Source organism: Scyliorhinus canicula, chromosome 1, assembly GCF_902713615.1.
Source record: "Scyliorhinus canicula chromosome 1, sScyCan1.1, whole genome shotgun sequence".
NCBI lineage: Eukaryota > Metazoa > Chordata > Chondrichthyes > Carcharhiniformes > Scyliorhinidae > Scyliorhinus > Scyliorhinus canicula.
This window is the reverse complement of record NC_052146.1, coordinates 250,741,437-250,761,274: the sequence shown is the minus strand read 5'-3', so window position 1 is coordinate 250,761,274 and position 19,838 is coordinate 250,741,437. Positions and strand designations below refer to the sequence as shown.

The following is a 19,838-nucleotide window of genomic DNA, read 5'->3' as shown; positions in this document are numbered from 1 at the left end:
AACCACTGCAGCGTCGGGTCGCCTTAAAGGTGAGGAATCCTCCGCATCTTCAGGGGCTAGGCCGGCGCCGGAGTGGTTGGCGCCCCGCTGGCCGGCGGGATAGGGGCTTGGCACCACGCCAACCGGCGCCGAAGGGCCTCCACCGACCGGCACATGTGCGAGAGCGCCAGCGCGTGCTGGCGTCATCCCCGCGCGTGCGCAGAGGGAATCGCTTCCGCACCGGGAAAGGTGGTCCGCGGCCTCCGGTGCGGAACAATAGAGTGCCTCCACGGCACAGGCCCTCCCGTGGATCGGTGGGCCCCGACCGCGGGCCAGGCCACCGTGGGGACACCTCCCGGGGCCAGATCCCCCTGGAGCCCGCCCGCGCTGCCAGGTCCAGCATCGCGGGCCAGAGAATTCGGGCGGCCCCGGCGCCTATTGAGTCACGCCTGACCCCGCCATTCTCCGAGTCGGGCGGCGCGACTCACGCCGGGCCGGTTTTTGGGGGGGGCGGGAGAATTGGGAGGACGGCAGGGGCGGGATTCGCGTCGACCCCCGGCGATTCTCCCACCCGGCGGGGTGGTCGGAGAATCCCGCCCTTTGTCTGGAATCTTACTTTCTTTCCATTTTCACACACGTTCATCAACCCTATTATGATGAAGCAAAATGAATGAACTAACAGATTTATAAACAGAACTGCAGTCACAAACAGAACTGCAGGTACACAATATTTATTCATTATGATGGGTTGCAAAATTTTATACTAAGACAATTTGCAGTGCAGCAAGTGGCAAGTATTCCATCACACTCCTGACGTTGTGTCTTTTAGTTTGTGGAAGTGAATTTACTGACTGTAGATTGCCCAGTTTCTGACTTCCTCTTGTAGCTCCAACATTTATGTGGTTCGTGCAGTTAAATTCTTAGTGAGTGGTACTCGCAAAACATTGGTGTTTGGTAATTTAATGATGATACTGCAGTTGAATGTCAAGTGTAGGTTGTTGGACTCCCTCTTCATAGCCAAATACATGTGTTGGGCAAAACAGATCCAGGTCCTAAAATGTTATTTCCATAGAATCCCGACAGTGCAGAAGGAGGCCATTTGGCCCGTCAAGTGTGCTCCGACCCTCTGAGAGAGCAATCCATCCAGGTCCACGTCCCCATTCTATCCCTATAACATCACCTAGCCTGCACATTGTTGGACACTGAGGGGAAATTTAGCATGGCCAACCCACCTAACATCTTTGGACTGTGGGAGGAAACTGGAGCACCCGGAGGAAACCAACGAAGACACTGGGAGAAGATGCAAACTCCACACAGACAGTCACCCAAGGATGGAATTGAACCTGGATCCCTGGTGCTGTGAGGCAGCAGTGCAACTATGCCACTGTGCTGCCCTAAGTTACTTGTCACTTAGCCTGAACATTGTCCCTGTTTGCATTTTATGAAGAATTGTGAATGGGACTGAATAATGCCAGCATGGATTTGTGAAGAGTTGGTTATGTGTGATGAACCTGAATGTTTTTGATGAGATGACTAAAGTAGTGGACAGGGAAACATCTAAGAACATTGGGCCAGAATGTCCGAGCTCCCTAGCTTCATATTGGGGGGCTACCCAAAGATGTGCTGCCAAATCTCCTTCAAATGTTCCCAAATAATGGGCGCGATTCTCCGAGGCCGCGCCGGAGCGACCTCGCCGTCGTGAACTCTGTCGAGTTTCACGACGGCGTGAAACGGCCCCGATCGCGACCGATTCTGGCCACGGAAATGGGCGAGTATCGGGGCCGCGAGGAACACGTGGGGTGTGGCGTGAAATGCGCGTCGTCAGTGCGTGACGCCCGAATGATGCCGCGCCGCATCTTAAAGGGCGCGATCCGCGCACGGAAGGACCCGGAACAGAGAAGGAGGGAGATGTCTGAGCCACGAAGGGCCGCCCCAAGGTTCCGGGACACGGACCTTGAGACCCTCCTCGATGAGTTGGAACTGCGCAGGGCCATCCTCTGCCCAAGACTAGGGCATCGCCACCCGTCTAGCTCAGTGCGACGGGCCTGGCGTGAGGTTGGCACGGCAGTGAGTGCTGTGGGGCAGACCCCTTGTACGAGGAGCAGTGCCGGAAGAAGCTCCACGAGCTCACCAGGGCTGCCAGGGTAAGTGCCATGAGGGTGCCCCCGGGTCACAGCCACCCCCCCCCCCCTCCCAAATGTTCCTCATCACCCTCCCCCCGGGCACGAGGGGGAGGGGGGGCGAGAGTGAGTGGAGGGGGGGGAGAATAACGTTGTAGCAGACCCACATGAGCGCTGCGACCCCCTGGAGAGATGCCATGGTGTGGCTCCAACTTTTCCCCCCACCCAGCATTAATGTAGCCTGTATCTGAACGCCCTGATGATACCCGCCTAATTGTGATACTCTATCCATGTCCCCCCTCAACAGGACAAGGCAACTCAGAACAACCGGGAGCGTACGAGAACCGGAGGGGGTTCGCACGTGCTGCACCCCCAAACAGTTTTTGAACAGAGGGCACTGGACCTCGCTGGGGGATCCGCTACCCGGGAGGTCGCGCAATGCGAGGTTGGAGGAGCAGAATCAAGTGAGACAACCCTGCATGCCCCCCCAGCCCATCCTCTCTCCCCTCACGCTCTGCCCACTGGACCACCCATCCTCTCTCCCCTCACACTGCCAACTGGACCACCCATCCTCTCTCCCTTCACACTCTGCCCACTGGACCACCCATCCTCTCTCCCCTCACACTCTGACCACTGGACCACCCATCCTCTCTCCCCTGACACTCTGCCTACTGGACCACCGTACACCCGGCCAAACGTGTCTAACGAACCCCAGATCATTCTGTTCCCCAGGGCCAGCCGCCGAACGTCCAGGGCCGTCTCGTCAACACAGAGCCGACCATCCGCAACGTCACCCGCACCTAGGGACGCACGCCAGAGGGTGGCAGGAGGTCGGCCAAGAGGGCCATCCTCTCATTCCGGGACTCTGGACGGGGACGCACAGAGGATGGACAGTGACGACAATCATGGCTGGGCGTTGCCCGAAGTTCGGGCCATGAGACTCCACAGTAACGGGAACAGGACGGGGACAGTGGACGTAGATGCACAGAGGACGACCACGCAGTCAACGGAGTCACCCGGTGCGGATCTTTACATGGGCCGCGTGCTGCCTGCGCCGGGCCATGAGTGGGACCAGGACACACCGGACTTACTAACGGACTAGGACCTAGAGCTTGCGGCACTGCTGTCTCCCACACCATCCACCATCCCAGAGACACTCACCTCGGTTGGGCAAATATGTGATGAGGTTCCTGGGTCACGGTCTGATGTGCACCACACAGCCGAGCCGGTACAGCAGGTGGAGTTCGGAGTAGCCGAGGGGCTGGACGGTCGGAGGGCAGCCCAGGCCCAGCATCCAGCTGCCGCCCAGACGGTTTCTGGGTTCCTGGATTTACTCAACCCACCCGGACACCCAATGTATTTGGAAACCCAGGGACACAATGACAGGATGAGGGCCATCTTCCAGCAGCTGCAGATGCAGTTGGAGCTTTGACAAAGAGTCATCGGATTCAAAACGTTAGCTCTTTTCTCTCCCTACAGATGCTGCCAGACGTGCTGAGATTTTCCAGCATTGTCCCTTTCGACGCAGCTGGAGGAGTCCATCCGTGTCCAGGAGCAGGGAGTGGCGCTGCTCATCGCAGCCACCCAGGCCGACACCGCACGGGTGGCGTCCACGGTCGAGGCAATGGGTGAAACGGTTTCGGCCATGGGTCAGGTTCTGCAAGGCGTTGGGCTTCACGTGCACGCGTCATCCATGGCCCAGGAGAGGGCTGCCCTCTCACAGACAGTCATGCGCAAGAGCCAAATCGACATTGCCGCTGCGCTCCGGGCCCTGGCCTAGTCTCACCGGGTCATGGCCCAGTCCCAGCATGAACATACCTACCATGAGTGTCTGCGGCCTGCGCGGTGACGACGGACCACTCCGCAGCCATCCCCTCTGCTGCAGCAGCAGCCCTTGCATCTGCATCCACTGTGGGCTGTCGCAGTCGACGCTGCTGGATGGCCAACTGCAGTGCAGCGGCTGCAACCACTGCGGTGAACATCGCTGTCTGGTTGGCATACGTGGTGACCTGCAGAAGGGTGGTGGGGGGGCAGATAAACGACATCCTACACAGAGGTTCTTCGACACCTCAGCTGCCGGCTGCCATGGGATACCCGTGTGCCCCGTCTGGTCACTGTCTGCGTCCAACGGTCAGTTAACAACGTCCGCCTCACCTGTGTGTCAGTGGGCTCAGCCCATCAGCCACACGACAACCTGCAGGCATGTCCTCATCATTGTCCTGCCATGGCAGGGCGGCTGACATATGGCATCCGCGGATGGACCTCCCTCTCCACCCTCCCACCTCCACTCCCTCCATCCCCACCTCCCCCCTCCCATCTCCACTCCCTCCATCCCCCCCCGACCTCCACCCTCCCTCTTCCCCCTCCCACATCACTCCCTCCCACCCCCTCCCGCCTCCACTCCGTCCCTCCCACCTCCACTCCCTCCCTCTCCCCCCCCTCCGTTCCACCTCCTCCCACCTCACTCTCTCACCACCGCGCCCCCCCGCCCCTCCTCCCGTTGGCTGCAGCGTTCTCGGGGAAGCCTTCCCCAGTCTGCGGAGACTCCGGGACAGTCCGCTCACCTCCTCAGTGTCAGCCAGCACGACTGGCTGCCGACTAAATGTAGCAGGTGTGGACGGCGACGGCGTGAACTGGGGTCAGGACTTTGCCCATCTGGGCCGGAGAATAGCGGCGGTACCGAAGAATTGCCATTTTGGGTGTCTCGGGCGATTCTCCGGCTTGCGCCGCGCGGAACCCGACGGGACCGATTTCGCCTCTTGGGAAAATCGCGGGAGCGCGTCGGACCGGCGTCGTGTGAAAAACTGGCACGACCCGCGAGTCTCCCAACCGGTGCGGCCTCGGAGAATCGCGCCCACCGTTTGCAAAGCAATTGCCCACAGGTGCAAACTTCACTGAGTAAATACAAACTTCCCCTCCCTACCTGGCCGTCCACTTCTCACCTCCAACCACCCACCCAACCTCCAATGACCTCTCCAAACTCCCAATCTCCGGCGTCCAACCCCCCTCCAAATCCAATCCACTTCGCTCAGAAACTTGCCTTCTCCCTGGCCAGTCAAGAACCTTTGAACTTCAGTGTATCTTCCTGGTTTGCAACAGCTGTAAAAAAGGAGGGTGTGGCATCCTTCCCTTTGACTCAGCTACACTTCAACACTAGGCTTCGGGGATGCACTGCACTGCCTGCACCTCACTCAGCCTGAGTCAGAGCGTCAGGCAGGATCAGATCGAAAAATAATTAAGGTAATAAATTGGGAACAGAGTGACTATCCGACCGACGCTGATTGCCACTCTGGGAAGTTCAGGCCAGTTATTTACATTGACTTCCAGCAGGCATTTGAGGAAGTTTCTTACATGAGACCAAAAATTAAACTTGAAGCCCACGGATAGGAAATTGTATGAGTGGCAGGGGGCAGTGTAGGAATAATGGGCAGGTATTCTAATTGTAGCATGCAACTAGTGGTGTCTCGTAAGGCTACAATTGTTCATCATGTTTATTGACAACTCAGATAGAAAGCCACGTATCTATGACACAAAGATAGGCAGCATTGAAAGCAATATAGATGGAAGCATCAAATTACAAAGATATTCTTACATGGAATGTGGGCATCGATTGCTAGGCCAACATTTGTTGCCCATCCTTATATGCCATTGAGAATCTGGTGGTGTGCTACCTTCCTGAATGGCGAAAGTCCATTTGGTGTAGAGACACCCACAGGCCTGTTAGGAAGGGAATTACAGGATTTTGACTCAATGATAGTGAAGGAACAGGTCTACAGTTCCAAGTCAATTTGATATGTGTCTTGGAACTTGCAGATGATGGCATTCCCAAGTGTCTATTGCCCTTGCCTTCCTAGCTGATGAAATCACGGGTTTAGAAGGTGCTTTCGAAAGAACCTTGGTGAGTTGCTGTACAGCATTTTCTATATAGTACAAATTATTGCCACAAAGGACGATGGTCGTGTTTGTTGGAGACACAACATGTTAGTCCCAGGACACCATGCATCAGTGGGTGAGGGAGTGACTGCTTAGGTTTATGGATCTAGAACGAGAGCTCACAGATATAGATTGAGAGGGGGTAGATTTAGAACTGCGATGAGGAGGAACTACTTCTCACAGAGGGTGGTGAATTTGTGGAACTCTCTGCCCCATAGTGCGGTGGAGTCTGAGTCATTAAATTTCAAGAAGGAGATAGATACATTTCATAATATATAGGAGCAGAATTAGGCCATTTAGCCCATTGGATCTGGTCCACCATTTGATCATGGCTGATATGTTCCTCATTCCCATTATCCTGTCTTCTCCCCGTAACCACAGATCTTCATATTAATCAAGAAATTCCCTTATTGATCATGAACACCATATTTGTGCTTGGGTTGTTCTTCCCTACAGTGCTACAGACCAAGAGCTGGATGGTGAACTCTGCCAGAGTAGTTATTAGAACACATGAACTAGGGGCAGGAGTCGGCAATGTAGCCTCTCGAGCCCGCTCTACCGATCAATACGATCATGGTGATCTCCTCCTGGCCTTAACTCCACTGTCCTGCCCGTTCTCCATATCCCTTCAACCCATTACCAATTAAAAATCAGGACTCACCTGATGAAGGAGCTACGCTCCGAAAACTAGTGACTCCAAATAAACCTGTTGGACTTTAACCTGGTGCTGGAAGACTTCTTACTGTGCCCACCAAAGTCCAATGCTGGCATCTCCACATTATCACTTTGCAGGTATGCCTGCTGCTACTCCTGGCATACCCTTCTGCACGTGGGAGGGGCATGGTAGCACAGTGGTTAGCACAGTTGATTCATAGATCTAGGGTCCAAGGTTCGATTCACGGCTTGGGTCACTGTCAGTGCGGAGTCTGCACGTTCTCCCCGTGTCTGTGTGGGTTTCCTCCGGCTGCTCCGGTTTCCTCCCACAGTCCAAAGATGTGCAGGTTAGGTGGATTGGTCATGCTAAATTGCCCTTAGAGTCCGAAACGGTTAGGTGGGGTTACGGGGATAGGGTGGAGGTGTGGGCTTGGGTGGGGTGCTCTTTCCTAGGGCTGATGCAGACTTGATAGGCCGGGTGGCCTCCTTGTGCACTGTAAATTCTATAATTCTATGATTCTTATTAAACCAGGTACATGTAAATATTGCCACAGTTCCAGAGGACCATCAGGTCCTTTCCCCTTTTGAGAGCTGACTGGCGATGATTTAATTGGAGGGTCACCACACCTCGGGTGAGGGCAAGGTTGAGAAGGCAGGACCTTTGTGAATAACCCCAGCCGATATGGGATTTGAACCCACACTGTTGACGTCGCTCCATATCATGAATCAGCTGTCCAACCAATTGAACGAACCATAAGGAAATGGTAGAGTAAAGGATATGCTGGGCCATGAGATTACAGATTGTGGAGGAATACAATCCTGTTGATGGCCCATCAACCATGGTAGTGCCAATGAATGTGATTGATATGTTCTGAATCTATCCTATCTAGCACACCGTTAATGCCACACATAACAATGAAGGGTATACTCAGTTTTAAAATGGGTTTCTTCTTCACAAGGACTGTGTTGTGGTCACTCCTCTCTGCACTGTCATGGATGGATGTATCTGCAAGAGGGAGAGTAATGTGGACTAGGTTATTTTCCCCTTGTAGGTTCTCCCCACCTGCTGCAGGACCAGTCTGCCTACATATCCTTCAGGACTTGACCAGCTCAGTCAGTAGTGATACAACCGAGTCACACTTGACGATGGACAAAGTGCCCAACCAAGAGTACAGTCTGTGCCCTTGCCAACCTCTGCTTCTTCCATGCGGTGTTAAAAATGAAGGAGTATTCATAGTTAAGGGAGGGTGGTAGGTGGTAATCAGTCAGACGTTTCCTTGCCCATGTTTGACTGACGCCTTGAAACTTCATTGGGTCTGAAGTCAATGTTGAGGATACCCAGGGGCACTTCCTCCATACTATTTACCTCTGTTTCGGCACCTCTACTAGGTCTGTCCTTCAGAGACTGGACATATCCAAAGATTGTGATTATTGCATCTGGGATATTGACTGTCAGGTGAATATGACAGACTGTTGCCTAATGAGTCTGTGGGACAGCTCTCCCAATTTTGGCACAAGCCCCAGAAGTTAGTACGGAGAATTTTGCAAGTCGGTAGTGTTAGGTGCGCTGTTGTTATTTCTGAGGCTTAAGTCGAAGCCAGGTCGGCTGTCTGGTACTATTCCTTTTTGACTTTACTGTCACAGTTTGATTAACTGAGTAGCTTGCTAGGTTGTTTGAGACAACTGTGAGTCAACCACATTGCTTTGGGCTGGAGTCATGTGCAAGCCAGACCAATTTTTCCCCAAAACAACATCAGTGAAGCAGATAAGATTTTGTGCTGTTGCTGATAGTTTCATGGCACCATCAGTACTGAGACTGACGTTCAATTCCAGATTGTCACTATTTATTGTAATTAAATTCCAGCTGCGGTAGTGTAATGTGAACGCATGTCTCCAGGGGATTAACCTGGACCTTGGATTTACTAGTCCAGTGACATCACCCTTATGCCAACATCACCTTGGCTTCCTTAATTGAATGGGCAAAATGCAGCAACTGGATTTCAATATAGATGTGTGTGTGTGTGGTCATCACTTTTGACGTTAAAAAGGATAGATGAAGAACTTTCAAAACTCAGCAAGAAGCAATAGAGGTCCAAATAGATGTGAGTATCCATGTACATTAAAATGCCATGGACAGATACAAAACATTAGGCAAGATGTTCCGGTCCTGCCGAAAGTCAGTGGAATTTTGGCTGGCCCATCGGATTCTCCGTGGCAGGGCCAGAAATTCCTGACCATAATGAAAAAAACTGAAATATCTGTGCTTGAAGGTCACCTCTTGGCAATATTTCTTCCAGTGATATTGGGTTGGAGATTCCAATTGGTTGGTTCATAAAAGTTAGCCAGAGGTTTTACCTAAATCGCTTCCCAATTTAATGTAGATCAATAAATGGTTGTCAACTTGTCACTTGCCCATCTGTGATTTGTTGTCAAAACCAAAACATTGACCCCAATATTTATGAGACAGAGGCAATTTTGGGAGAACAGAATTGAAGGCAGAATTTCAGCCGCAACCAGCTAAATTGAAAGACTGGGGCACGAGGCCACAGGCTTGGGCCCAGAGGAGGGAGTAGGACTCGGGATGAGCACGGAAAGATTATGAATGAGCGTGAGGGCATTGATGGCGCAACCAGGAGAGATTGGGGTGGGGGATCATTGTAGGGAGGATTGGTAGCTAAGAGATGAGGTGGCAGGGGGGGACATTAATGGGTGTGGAGGGGTGGGACCAATCACAGAGGAAGCCTTTGGAGGACATGGGCAAGTATGGTGTCAGTAGTAGGTCGTAGAGAACATCAAGAGGGCATTGGATCATGAGTGGTCCAAATACTGAGGAACCTACAGTTTAGTTTGGCCCGGGATATCTTACCAGTCAGTGTTAAAGCTGGAATGGAGAATTAATACAAGGCATGCCGCTTCATTAAAATATTTCAGTGAGGTATCTGCCTCCTAGGATCCTCACATTAAAACTGGAAATGGATGGGGTCAAGGACAGTTCAGTAGATTTGAAATTTTCTGCATTTTAATTCCCATTGGATCCAAAGATATCTATTTTTGGAGGTTACAATTTCTCCCATGTTTTCACTAGGTACTCATTGAGCTCTATGATTTGTGCCTAATGGAGGAAGTTAAAGTCTTCATCGGTATTTATTTCTGGTGGTCTACAAAATGTGAATTTAGATAGCGAAATGCACAGTACACTATTCCGGTATCATCTCTAAAGCTTGGCCTGAGTTATGTTAAAGGTTGTTCATTTACCCCTCCTGGCCTCTTTTGATCAGATTTCAATTGGTAACTTCTAAAGGCAGCCTCAAACATTTGCACATTTAAAAAATAATATTATATAGATTTCACTTCACAAGCCCATCCACCTGTATTGTACTCCATTTGTGTCTTGTTGCTTTCTTTTGTGTGCAGAAAATACTGAATGAGCAAGGAAGCTAGGTTTATCTGCGCTGTAATGTTCATTCATCAAGTAGTCTTTGTACACATATCACCCAACCCTCCCCAACTCAGCACACACACACAGCTGCTCCTGCAACTCCCACGTTCTGGGCTTATTCACACTGGGGGGAAAAATCAGTTTCAGTTTAGCTTCAGTTCAAAGTAAATTTGCACTATGGCACAGATCCTGGGCTTTATACAGCTTTGAAGTAAGGGGGCCATGTATGACAATACTCACCTGCAGCGTAAATTTTCTGTATGAGCCTAGGAGACGGTCAGACTAGGCTTCCCAACAATATTTGAAGGATCCAGCTCATTTGAAGGCTAAAATTTCTGGAGAGGTATGCAATTTGCTTAATTATTACCTGTAATATTAATTTAAATTATTTTGTAAAACAAATTGCAGTTTATTTCTGCTAGTGTGGCAGTAAATCAATTTCCAAGCAATTGCTGAATCTCCAAGAGCAATAGTAATGATTTTTTTTTTAAAAAAGCATATCATTTACTGACCCTACCAATTTTCAGTGGCATTGACCAAGTATGCATAACTAACAGATCGGTAATGAGGTATCATTATAGTTTGTGTTGATTGCTCTTTTCTAGATCTTGTGTTTACAAGAAGTTCAGAATAACCACTACGGACAGCAATTGAAGCCAGTACTGGAATCACTGGGTAAGACTGATTGAAGTACAGTACTCTACTAGGGAAAAACTATGCTTTTCCATTAGATGCCCTTCTGTTTGTATGTGTTGCATAATTCTTTTAAAAGCAAGAAAGACTTGAATTTTAGTCTTGCATGATTGAAGGATATTGAGAAATTTTTTTATGATTCTCGCATTTTACGAAACTCAATTTTGTTGTGATCTCCTGAGAGACCAATAACCTTTTGAAAGATAGTCGCAGTTCCAGTGGCTAATTGGAAGGATCAGTGACAAATTTAAAGATAAACTAAAAGCAACCTTGTCAAAACACTATTCAGTTGGCAGCTTATACTCTAAACTGCAAAAAAAATCCCCCATTTAACTTTTAAACCAACAGAAAATCCCACGTTACAGCTATACTTAATTTTCTACGAGCCAGTCCAAAGTTAGTCTCGACTCCCGATGGCTTGCTTGCTTCCTTTTCCTTTTCCAGCCAGATATCTTCTAATTCCCAAACTGGCTTTTATAGTGATGGACAAATTTTATTTATTTATTTTTGAAAAACTATCTAGAGTATCCAATTAATTTTTTCCAATTAAGGGGCAATTTAGCGTGGTCAACCTACCTACTCTGCACGTCTTTGGGTTCTGGGGGCGAAACCCATGCAAACACGGGGAGAATGTGCAAACTCCACACAGACAGTGACCCAGAGCCAGGATTGAACCTGGGACCTCGGCGCCATGAGGCAGCAGTGCTACCCACTGTGCCACCGTGCTGCCCGTGATGGATAAATTGGAAATTGTTCCCTGTAATCAAGCTAGGAAAATCTTCCAATCTTATTTAAATCATCACATACTCGGTTTCTTCAATCTGAGTGCAAACTCCCAGCTGCTTTTCATGTAGTGATTAACAGAGGGACTATTTTCTCTGCTTCAGGTGTAGGACGATCTGACTCCATCTTTCTGTGTGTGATCTCTCTCTCCCTCCCGCCCTCTCTCCTCCACCCCCCCCCTCCAAATTCTTGCAGACTTCTAGCTTTAAAAAAAAACACTACTAAGCCAATATTACAGTTTCTTCCTATTCCCCTCTCAAAACCCAACTCCATGGCAACGTGAATCACATGGGCTTTGTATCCAAGTGGAAATGCTGATTAACTATCTTCTAACCCGATAATGCCATTCTATCTTGGAATTGAATAGACAGTTCAAAATGTAACCATTTACAAAATATGACATTTATGAAAGATGACTCCTGTGACTTGGAAATGAACAGTCTTATCCATCCTCAGTACAGCTACCTTGGTCGTTGTTTACTGGTGTGAATATATTGCCCCTCCTTCCCAGTAAAACAACATGGGCCCCTCTTTTACCTTTACAACCAAGTCACCCAAGGTGTCTGGCAGAATCCATTTTGTCATAAGTTAAAGAGACAGTTCCAAAACTTAACTCTCTTACAAACTTTAGTAACAATATTTTGGTGTAGTGTTTTTGAATCATTTACATTGAGTTGGTTTTAAAGTCAATCATAGTGTTCCCAACTGAAATGTATTTGGACATTTGTACTCAGCAGACAATCTCTGATTTCCCCCCCAAAAATTTAGCTCTTGTGTTCTGGCTATGTGTAAAAGTGGTGCAAGTGTTTTATCTTTAGGAAAAAGTATCATTGCCGTCTCACTCAACAATTGTACTTCTCGTGATACAGTTGCAGATCTAGCTTAATAAAAGCTGTAGTGATTAAAATCCCTCCAACTCTGGTAAAGATGAAAATCCTCCCATTTGCCAATGGAAGAAACGTCAACGTGCAGATTTTTAGAAACAATCACATGAAAATTGCATATTGTCAGAGTTAAATATATGAAATTGACCTTACAATTTCTTAGTTTGGAGATAAAAACGGCTTTATGCAATCAGTTGTATATTTTTGGAATTTTAAAATTTGGCCTAGCAAGTTTCAATAGACATTTGCCAATTTTTTTTTGTCTTGATGTTTCTTCTACAGGTTATCATTGTGAGTACAAAATGCGAACAGGAAACAAGAGGGATGGCTGTGCCATTTGTTTTAAACGCTCAAAATTTTCACTGGTCTCTGCTAGTCCAGTAGAATTCTTTCGCCCTCAGATTCAAGTTCTAGACAGAGACAATGTAGGACTTGTACTACTGTTGCAACCAGTGCTTTCACAATCCGCTGCTCTTGTGTGCGTGGCAAATACTCATCTCTTGTATAATCCACGTCGAGGGGACATCAAGCTGGCTCAGCTTGCAATACTCTTGGCTGAAATTAACAAACTGGCGTCAGATGGGAAAGGTGGATACTGGCCGATCATCCTGTGCGGAGACTTGAACTCTGTCCCTGAATCTCCTTTATACAACTTCATTAGGAATGGGAAACTGATGTATGATGGGCTTCCAATAGGAAAGGTATGGCTAATAATTTCATGGAAACCACTTAAATATAAACATGGGTGAATAGTTAGTGCATAACAGTTGCTTTTTTGTTAATAAACCATGCCAGACTCTTAGTGAAATTTAACATTCTGAAGTTCTCATGTTTAACCATCACACTGTATTGGCAGCATGAGATTTTATCGTAGAGCTTGAGATCACAAGAGAAAAATTATCTTAATTTTAGTACTTGGGCACTGTTAAGTAACACCAAGTAGCCAAAGAAAATGTTGCAGTGGTATATTTATTTAATATCTCCGAGAAAAAGGTATTGTTGGCTTTGAGTACAGAGAGCATTCAGGCTCCTGGACAAATACTGCAAATCTGTGTGAAAAATCTGGACCATACAAAAAAAACGCTCTCAAAATATAAACTTTTCTGTATCATCTTTATTTGAAGTATTAAGAATGGGTGTATTTTTTTTAAATGACAAGAACAAAGATAAAACAATTCTTTCTCTCACCCTGGTTGTCTCCCTAGGTGACATCCTCATCTCTGCTCCTTTAACTCCAAGGGATGCAGACTTGAAAAGACATGGGCAACTGTTTTAGCCACCCAGCATCCGATCTGGCTGGACCACTTAAAACATTATCTGATGTTCAGTGGCAGCCATGGAGCTCATCCTGAGTTTTGAAAACTGCAAGGCCCCTTTAAATGTTTTTGTTTTCTTCCTGTTGGGGTTACATGGTTTAATTATCTTTTTTTTGAGCTCCAATTGCTGCTACAACCAAGGTGTTAAAAAAAAGGTGTTCCAGCAGTTTGAAGATTCCCCCCACCCATAAATCCCTCCATTCCTCCGTCCTGCTGGACACTCTCAACAACCCTCCCTCATCCCTTCCACAATTGTCACCTTAGCGTTACATAAAGTCAGAGACATTAAAATGGAATTGCATCAGGAAAAGTTTGGAAAGCACTGCTCTATCGGGTTGTGCTCTCATCTGCGAGATCTGCTTCCTATTCCAGGATCAACCTGGAATACAAAGACAACCCCCAACCTATTTTCTGTACTACAACATCTTCTTAAACCCCTCTTCTCCACCCTTGCCTGCAATAACAAATGTAAGGAGCTCTGGAACCTCTTTGTCACTAAGATTGAGACAATTCAATAAGCTGCTTCTGCCTTGTTCCTCCCTCTCATTGGTCCCTGGTCTGAATTTCCTTCAGTGTCCCCTTCCCTGACCCTGAATTCTCACCTTTCTCTACTTTCCTATCTCCCTTTTTGTGCTCTCTGAACTCATCTTATTGATGCAAATAGTCTCCTGCCCCCTTGACCTTGTTCCCACTAAATTGCTAATCACCCAAGTTCTCCTCTGACCCCCATATTACCCAATAGTGTAAACCGTTTTCTCTCTTCAGGCGTTACCCTTCTCCTTTTAAGTTTGCTATCATCACCCTGCTCTTCAAAAAACTAACCCTTGGCCCCACTATCCTTGAAAACTATCATCCCATCACCAACCTCCTGTTTCTCAAAAGACCTTGAATGTGTTGTCACCTTCCAAATCCGTGCCACCACTAAGATTTCCTATTTCCACCTCCGTAACATTGCCTGACTTATGTTGTTTCATCTCATCTACTGTTAAGACCGTCCTTTATATCTTCATTACCTCTAGCCTTGAGAATGCCAACACATTCCTGCCTGATTTCTACATTCTACCCTCCGTAAACTTGAAGTCATCTACTATTCTGCTGCCTGTATCTTAATTCATAGAACATAGAACGATACAGCGCAGTACAGGCCCTTCGGCCCTCGATGTTGCACCGACATGGAAAAAATCTAAAGGCCATCTAACCTAAACTATGCCCTTATCATCCATATGCTTATCCAATAAATTTTTAAATGCCCTCAATGTTGGCGTGTTCACTACTGTTGCAGGTAGGGCATTCCACGGCCTCACCACTCTTTGTGTAAAAAACCCACCTCTGACCTCTGTCCTATATCGATTACCCCTCAATTTAAGGCTATGTCCCCTCGTGCTAGCCACCTCCATCCGCGGGAGAAGGCTCTCGCTGTCCACCCTATCTAACCCTCTGATCATTTTGTATGCCTCTATTAAGTCACCTCTTAACCTTCTTCTCTCTAACGAAAACAACCTCAAGTCCATCAGCCTTTCCTCATAAGATTTTCCCTCCATACCAGGCAACATCCTGGTAAATCTCCTCTGCACCCGTTCCAAAGCTTCCACGTCCTTCCTATAATGAGGCGACCAGAACTGTACGCAATACTCCAAATGCGGCCGTACTAGAGTTTTGTACAACTGCAACATGACCTCATGGCTCCGGAACTCAATCCCTCTACCAATAAAGGCCAACACACCATAGGCCTTCTTCACAACCCTATCAACCTGGGTGGCAACTTTCAGGGATCTATGTACATGGACACCGAGATCCCTCTGCTCATCCACACTACCAAGAATTTTACCATTAGCCAAATATTCCGCATTTCTGTTATTCTTTCCAAAGTGAATCACCTCACACTTCTCCACATTAAACTCCATTTGCCACCTCTCAGCCCAGCTCTGCAGCTTATCTATGTCCCTCTGTAACCTGCAACATCCTTCCGCACTGTCTACAACTCCACCGACTTTAGTGTCGTCTGCAAATTTACTCACCCATCCTTCTGCGCCCTCCTCTAGGTCATTTATAAAAATGACAAACAGCAACGGCCCCAGAACAGATCCTTGTGGTACGCCACTCGTAACTGAACTCCATTCTGAACATTTCCCATCAACTACCACTCTCTGTCTTCTTTCAACTAGCCAATTTCTGATCCACATCTCTAAATCACCCTCAATCCCCAGCCTCCGTATTTTCTGCAATAGCCGACCGTGGGGAACCTTATCAAACGCTTTACTGAAATCCATATACACCACATCAACTGCTCTACCCTCGTCTACCTGTTCAGTCACCTTCTCAAAGAACTCGATAAGGTTTGTGAGGCATGACCTACCCTTCACAAAACCATGCTGACTGTTCCTAATCATATTATTCCTATCTAGATGATTATAAATCGTATCTTTTATAATCCTCTCCAAGACTTTACCCACCACAGACGTTAGGCTCACCGGCCTATAGTTACCGGGGTTATCTCTACTCCCCTTCTTGAACAAAGGGACCACATTTGCTATCCTCCAGTCCTCTGGCACTATTCCTGTAGCCAATGATGACCTAAAAATCAAAGCCAAAGGCTCAGCAATCTCTTCCCTGGCTTCCCAGAGAATCCTAGGATAAATCCCATCCGGCCCCGGGGACTTATCTATTTTCACCTTGTCCAGAATTGCCAACACTTCTTCCCTACGCACCTCAATGCCATCTATTCTAATAGCCTGGGTCTCAGCATTCTCCTCCACAATATTATCTTTTTCTTGAGTGAATACTGACGAAAAGTATTCATTTAGTATCTCGCTTATCTCCTCAGCCTCCACACACAACTTCCCACCACTGTCCTTGACTGGCCCTACTCTTACCCTAGTCATTCTTTTATTCCTGACATACCTATAGAAAGCTTTTGGGTTTTCCTTGATCCTACCTGCCAAAGACTTCTCATGTCCCTCTCATGTTCTCAATTCGTAGCAAATAGGGGGATGTTCGCTGATTGCACAATGGTTAGCACCATTCCTGACTCCTCAACACTGAACTGTCCATGTGCAAATGCAGAAAACCCTGGACAATATCCAGGCTTTGGCTGACAAGTGGCAAGTAAAATTTGCGTCACACAAGTACTAGGCCACTGCAGCCTCTTCAATAAGAGAGAATCAAACAATCGCCCCTTGACATTCAATAGCATTACCATCACTGAATCCCCCCACTATCAAAATCCTGGGGGTTACCATTGACCACAAACTGAACGAGACTGGTCATATACTGTGGCTACAAGAGCAGGTCAGAAGCTAGGAATCCTGTGGTGAGTAACTCACCACCTGACTCCCCAAAGTCTGCCCACCACCTACAAGGCACAAGTCAGGAGTGTTATGGAATAGTCCCCACTTGCCTGGATGAGTGCAACTCCAACAACACCAGACTTCCGGTGACGGGGATGTGCTGAGTAGTCACACATGAGGTGGCTCTCCTCCATACAACAGAAAAATAGGCACTTTTGGTCGAATTTATCCTGCAGAATTGGACTTAAACATCCCCTCGCCCTCAACAATAGTACGGACAACAAAATGCCAGGAAGCTCAAGAGGCTGCAGGGACACCAGGAATTGCAGCAAGGGAAAGGAGCAGGAGAAGGGCAAGCGGGTCAGCGGATCCACAAGGCAAGGGGTCCCAAACCTCCCCTAAGAGAGGGAGATCCGTGACCCAGCAAACAAGCCCCCTCCCCTGCATGCCGATGGGTGGAGAATGTTCCTAAACAAGGAACTAAATGCAATGAAGGATGACATTAAAGTCGAGATAAAGGCGATGGTCAAGGTAGCGAAAGCTAGCTGCCTTGCAGACGGAGCTCACCAGCATGGGGAGGAAACTGGAAGCCCAGGGGAGCATGAAAAGGCGTTGATGGATCAGGACGACCGAACGTTGCCCTGGAGGCCGAGAGCAAGAGGTTGGTGGTGACCCAGTGGAGCCTGAAAGGGAGGACCAGGAGAATTGGTCGAATATTCGGATAGTGGTCCTGCCAGACGGGATCGAGGCAGGGACCCAACTGCCTTTGTGGCCCAAATGCTGGGCAACCTGATAAGGAGGGATAGTTTCCCCAAAATGCTAGAGATGGACAGGGCTCACAGATCGCTCTGACCAAAGCGCAGGGCCGTGGAGCATCTAAGGGCAATAATAGCCAAGCTTCACAAATATCAGGACTGGGAAAGGATCCTTTGCTGGGTTCAACAGAGGCACAGCAATTGGGGGGGATGGGGAGGCAGGGAGTAGATAGATAGAAAAGGGGGATGGGAATGGTGGGAAGAAGGGGGAATCAAAACCACAGGGGGAACAAAATGATAAAGGGGTGTGGGGGGAGGGCTCTGGACTGGCTTCAGCAGGTCGTTATCGGAAACGTGGAACACGATGGCACCGCAAGCAGCCACTTTGGAAGCTCCCTGGTTAAAGGAAAACCGAAAACCGTTTTGGACGGCCCCCTAACAAAGTGAAAACCCGGAGTGCAGGGGCGTATCCACCAGGTAAGTATGGTTGATCCCGCAGGAAGTGGTGGGGGGGACAGAAACCCCCCATTAGGATAGTCACTTTGAATGTCAAGAGTCTTAACGGCCTAGTAAAAAGATCCAGAGCCTTCGCTCACCTGAAAGACATGAAATCTGACAAAGTCTTCCTCCAAGAGACACACCTGAGGGAGAAGGACCGACTGCGGGTAAGGAAGGGCTTGGCGGGACAGACCTACCATTCCTGTTACGGGACGAGGGCCAGGGGGTAGCCATACTGATAAATAAGAGAGCGGTGTTCACTGCGATAAGGATGGTTACAGACCAATGGGGTCATTTTTAAAAGCCAGCTGTTGCGTGTTAATCCCTGCGATCGGGAACTCCGTGATGGATGGCTCTGCGACCCTCCCGTGGGTCGCAATCCCGGCTTTGAAAATGACTGGTGTACAATATGTAAAAACGTCAATAAAAAAATGTTTTGAAAAATGCTCGCTGCCATCCAGGACAAAGCAGCACGCTTGATTGGCACCCATTCCACAAGCATTCACTCCCTCCACCACCGCGCACAGTAGCAACAGTTGTACCATCTGCGAGATTCATTGCAGGAACTCAGCAAAGCAACTTAGGCAGAACCTTCCAAACCCACAATCATTACTATAGAAGCAATGGCAGCAGATACAAGGGAACAACATCTGGAGGTTCCCCTCTAAGTCACTCACCGTCCTGACTTAGAAATATATTGCCGTTCCTTCACTGGCACTGGGTCAAACTCGTGGAACTCCCTCCCTAATAGCACAAACGGTGTACCTGCACCACATGAACTGCAACAGTTCAAGAAGGCAGGCCACCACCACCTCTAGGGCAATGAGGGATGGACAACGAATGCTGGCCTAGGAAGCTCTCCCGTAAAAATTGAATTAAAAAAAAATCCTATTCCCCTATAACCCCTGTGTTCATGGCCTACATTGGCTCATGGTCAAGCAACATCTTAAATTTAAAATTCTCATCCTTGAATTCCTCCATGGCGTCACACTCCCCCACCTCTGCAATCTCCCCCAGCACCATATCTGCACTCTTCTTTTGCATCCCCAATTTTCATTGTTCCACCACGGTGGCCATGCCACGACATTCCTGTGCCCGAAGCTCTGGAATACCCTCCAGTACATTTTGGACTCTATACCTCAATTTCCTCCTTTTAAGACATTCCTTAAAACCTATCTTTTTCCCCATTCTTTTGGTCATCTGATCTAATAACTCCTTTTGTGGCTCCATTTCATACTTGTTTAATAATGCTCCTGGGAAGCACCTTGAGATGTTTCAGGCACTATATAAACAAATGTTAAAGGCACTGTACAAATAAATGTTACTGCTTTTAGATGTGAGATTTAAAACATAAATTGGTCCTTCTAAAATGATTGTTGCTTCCATGGATCTAGCTATGTTACAATTAATAGTCACTATCGTATGCCAATAAATTTTAGAAAAAGCCTCTATTTTTTTGAACATCATAAGGAGCTTACCAGAGTGAATAGTCGCTCC

General features: G+C 48.0%; 1 protein-coding gene across 9 annotated transcripts in view; it reads left to right on the top strand.

Annotated features, from left to right (window-relative positions):
• angel2 (angel homolog 2 (Drosophila)) overlaps nt 1–19,838 on the top strand; it is a 97,478-nt gene that overhangs the window by 50,093 nt on the left and 27,547 nt on the right. For all 9 annotated transcript variants that reach the window (XM_038811364.1, XM_038811354.1, XM_038811306.1 and 6 more), the window contains 2 exons: nt 10,731–10,800; nt 12,768–13,186. In XM_038811364.1, the coding sequence (XP_038667292.1) occupies nt 10,731–10,800; nt 12,768–13,186 (489 nt within the window). The remainder of the gene's footprint in view (nt 1–10,730; nt 10,801–12,767; nt 13,187–19,838) is intronic.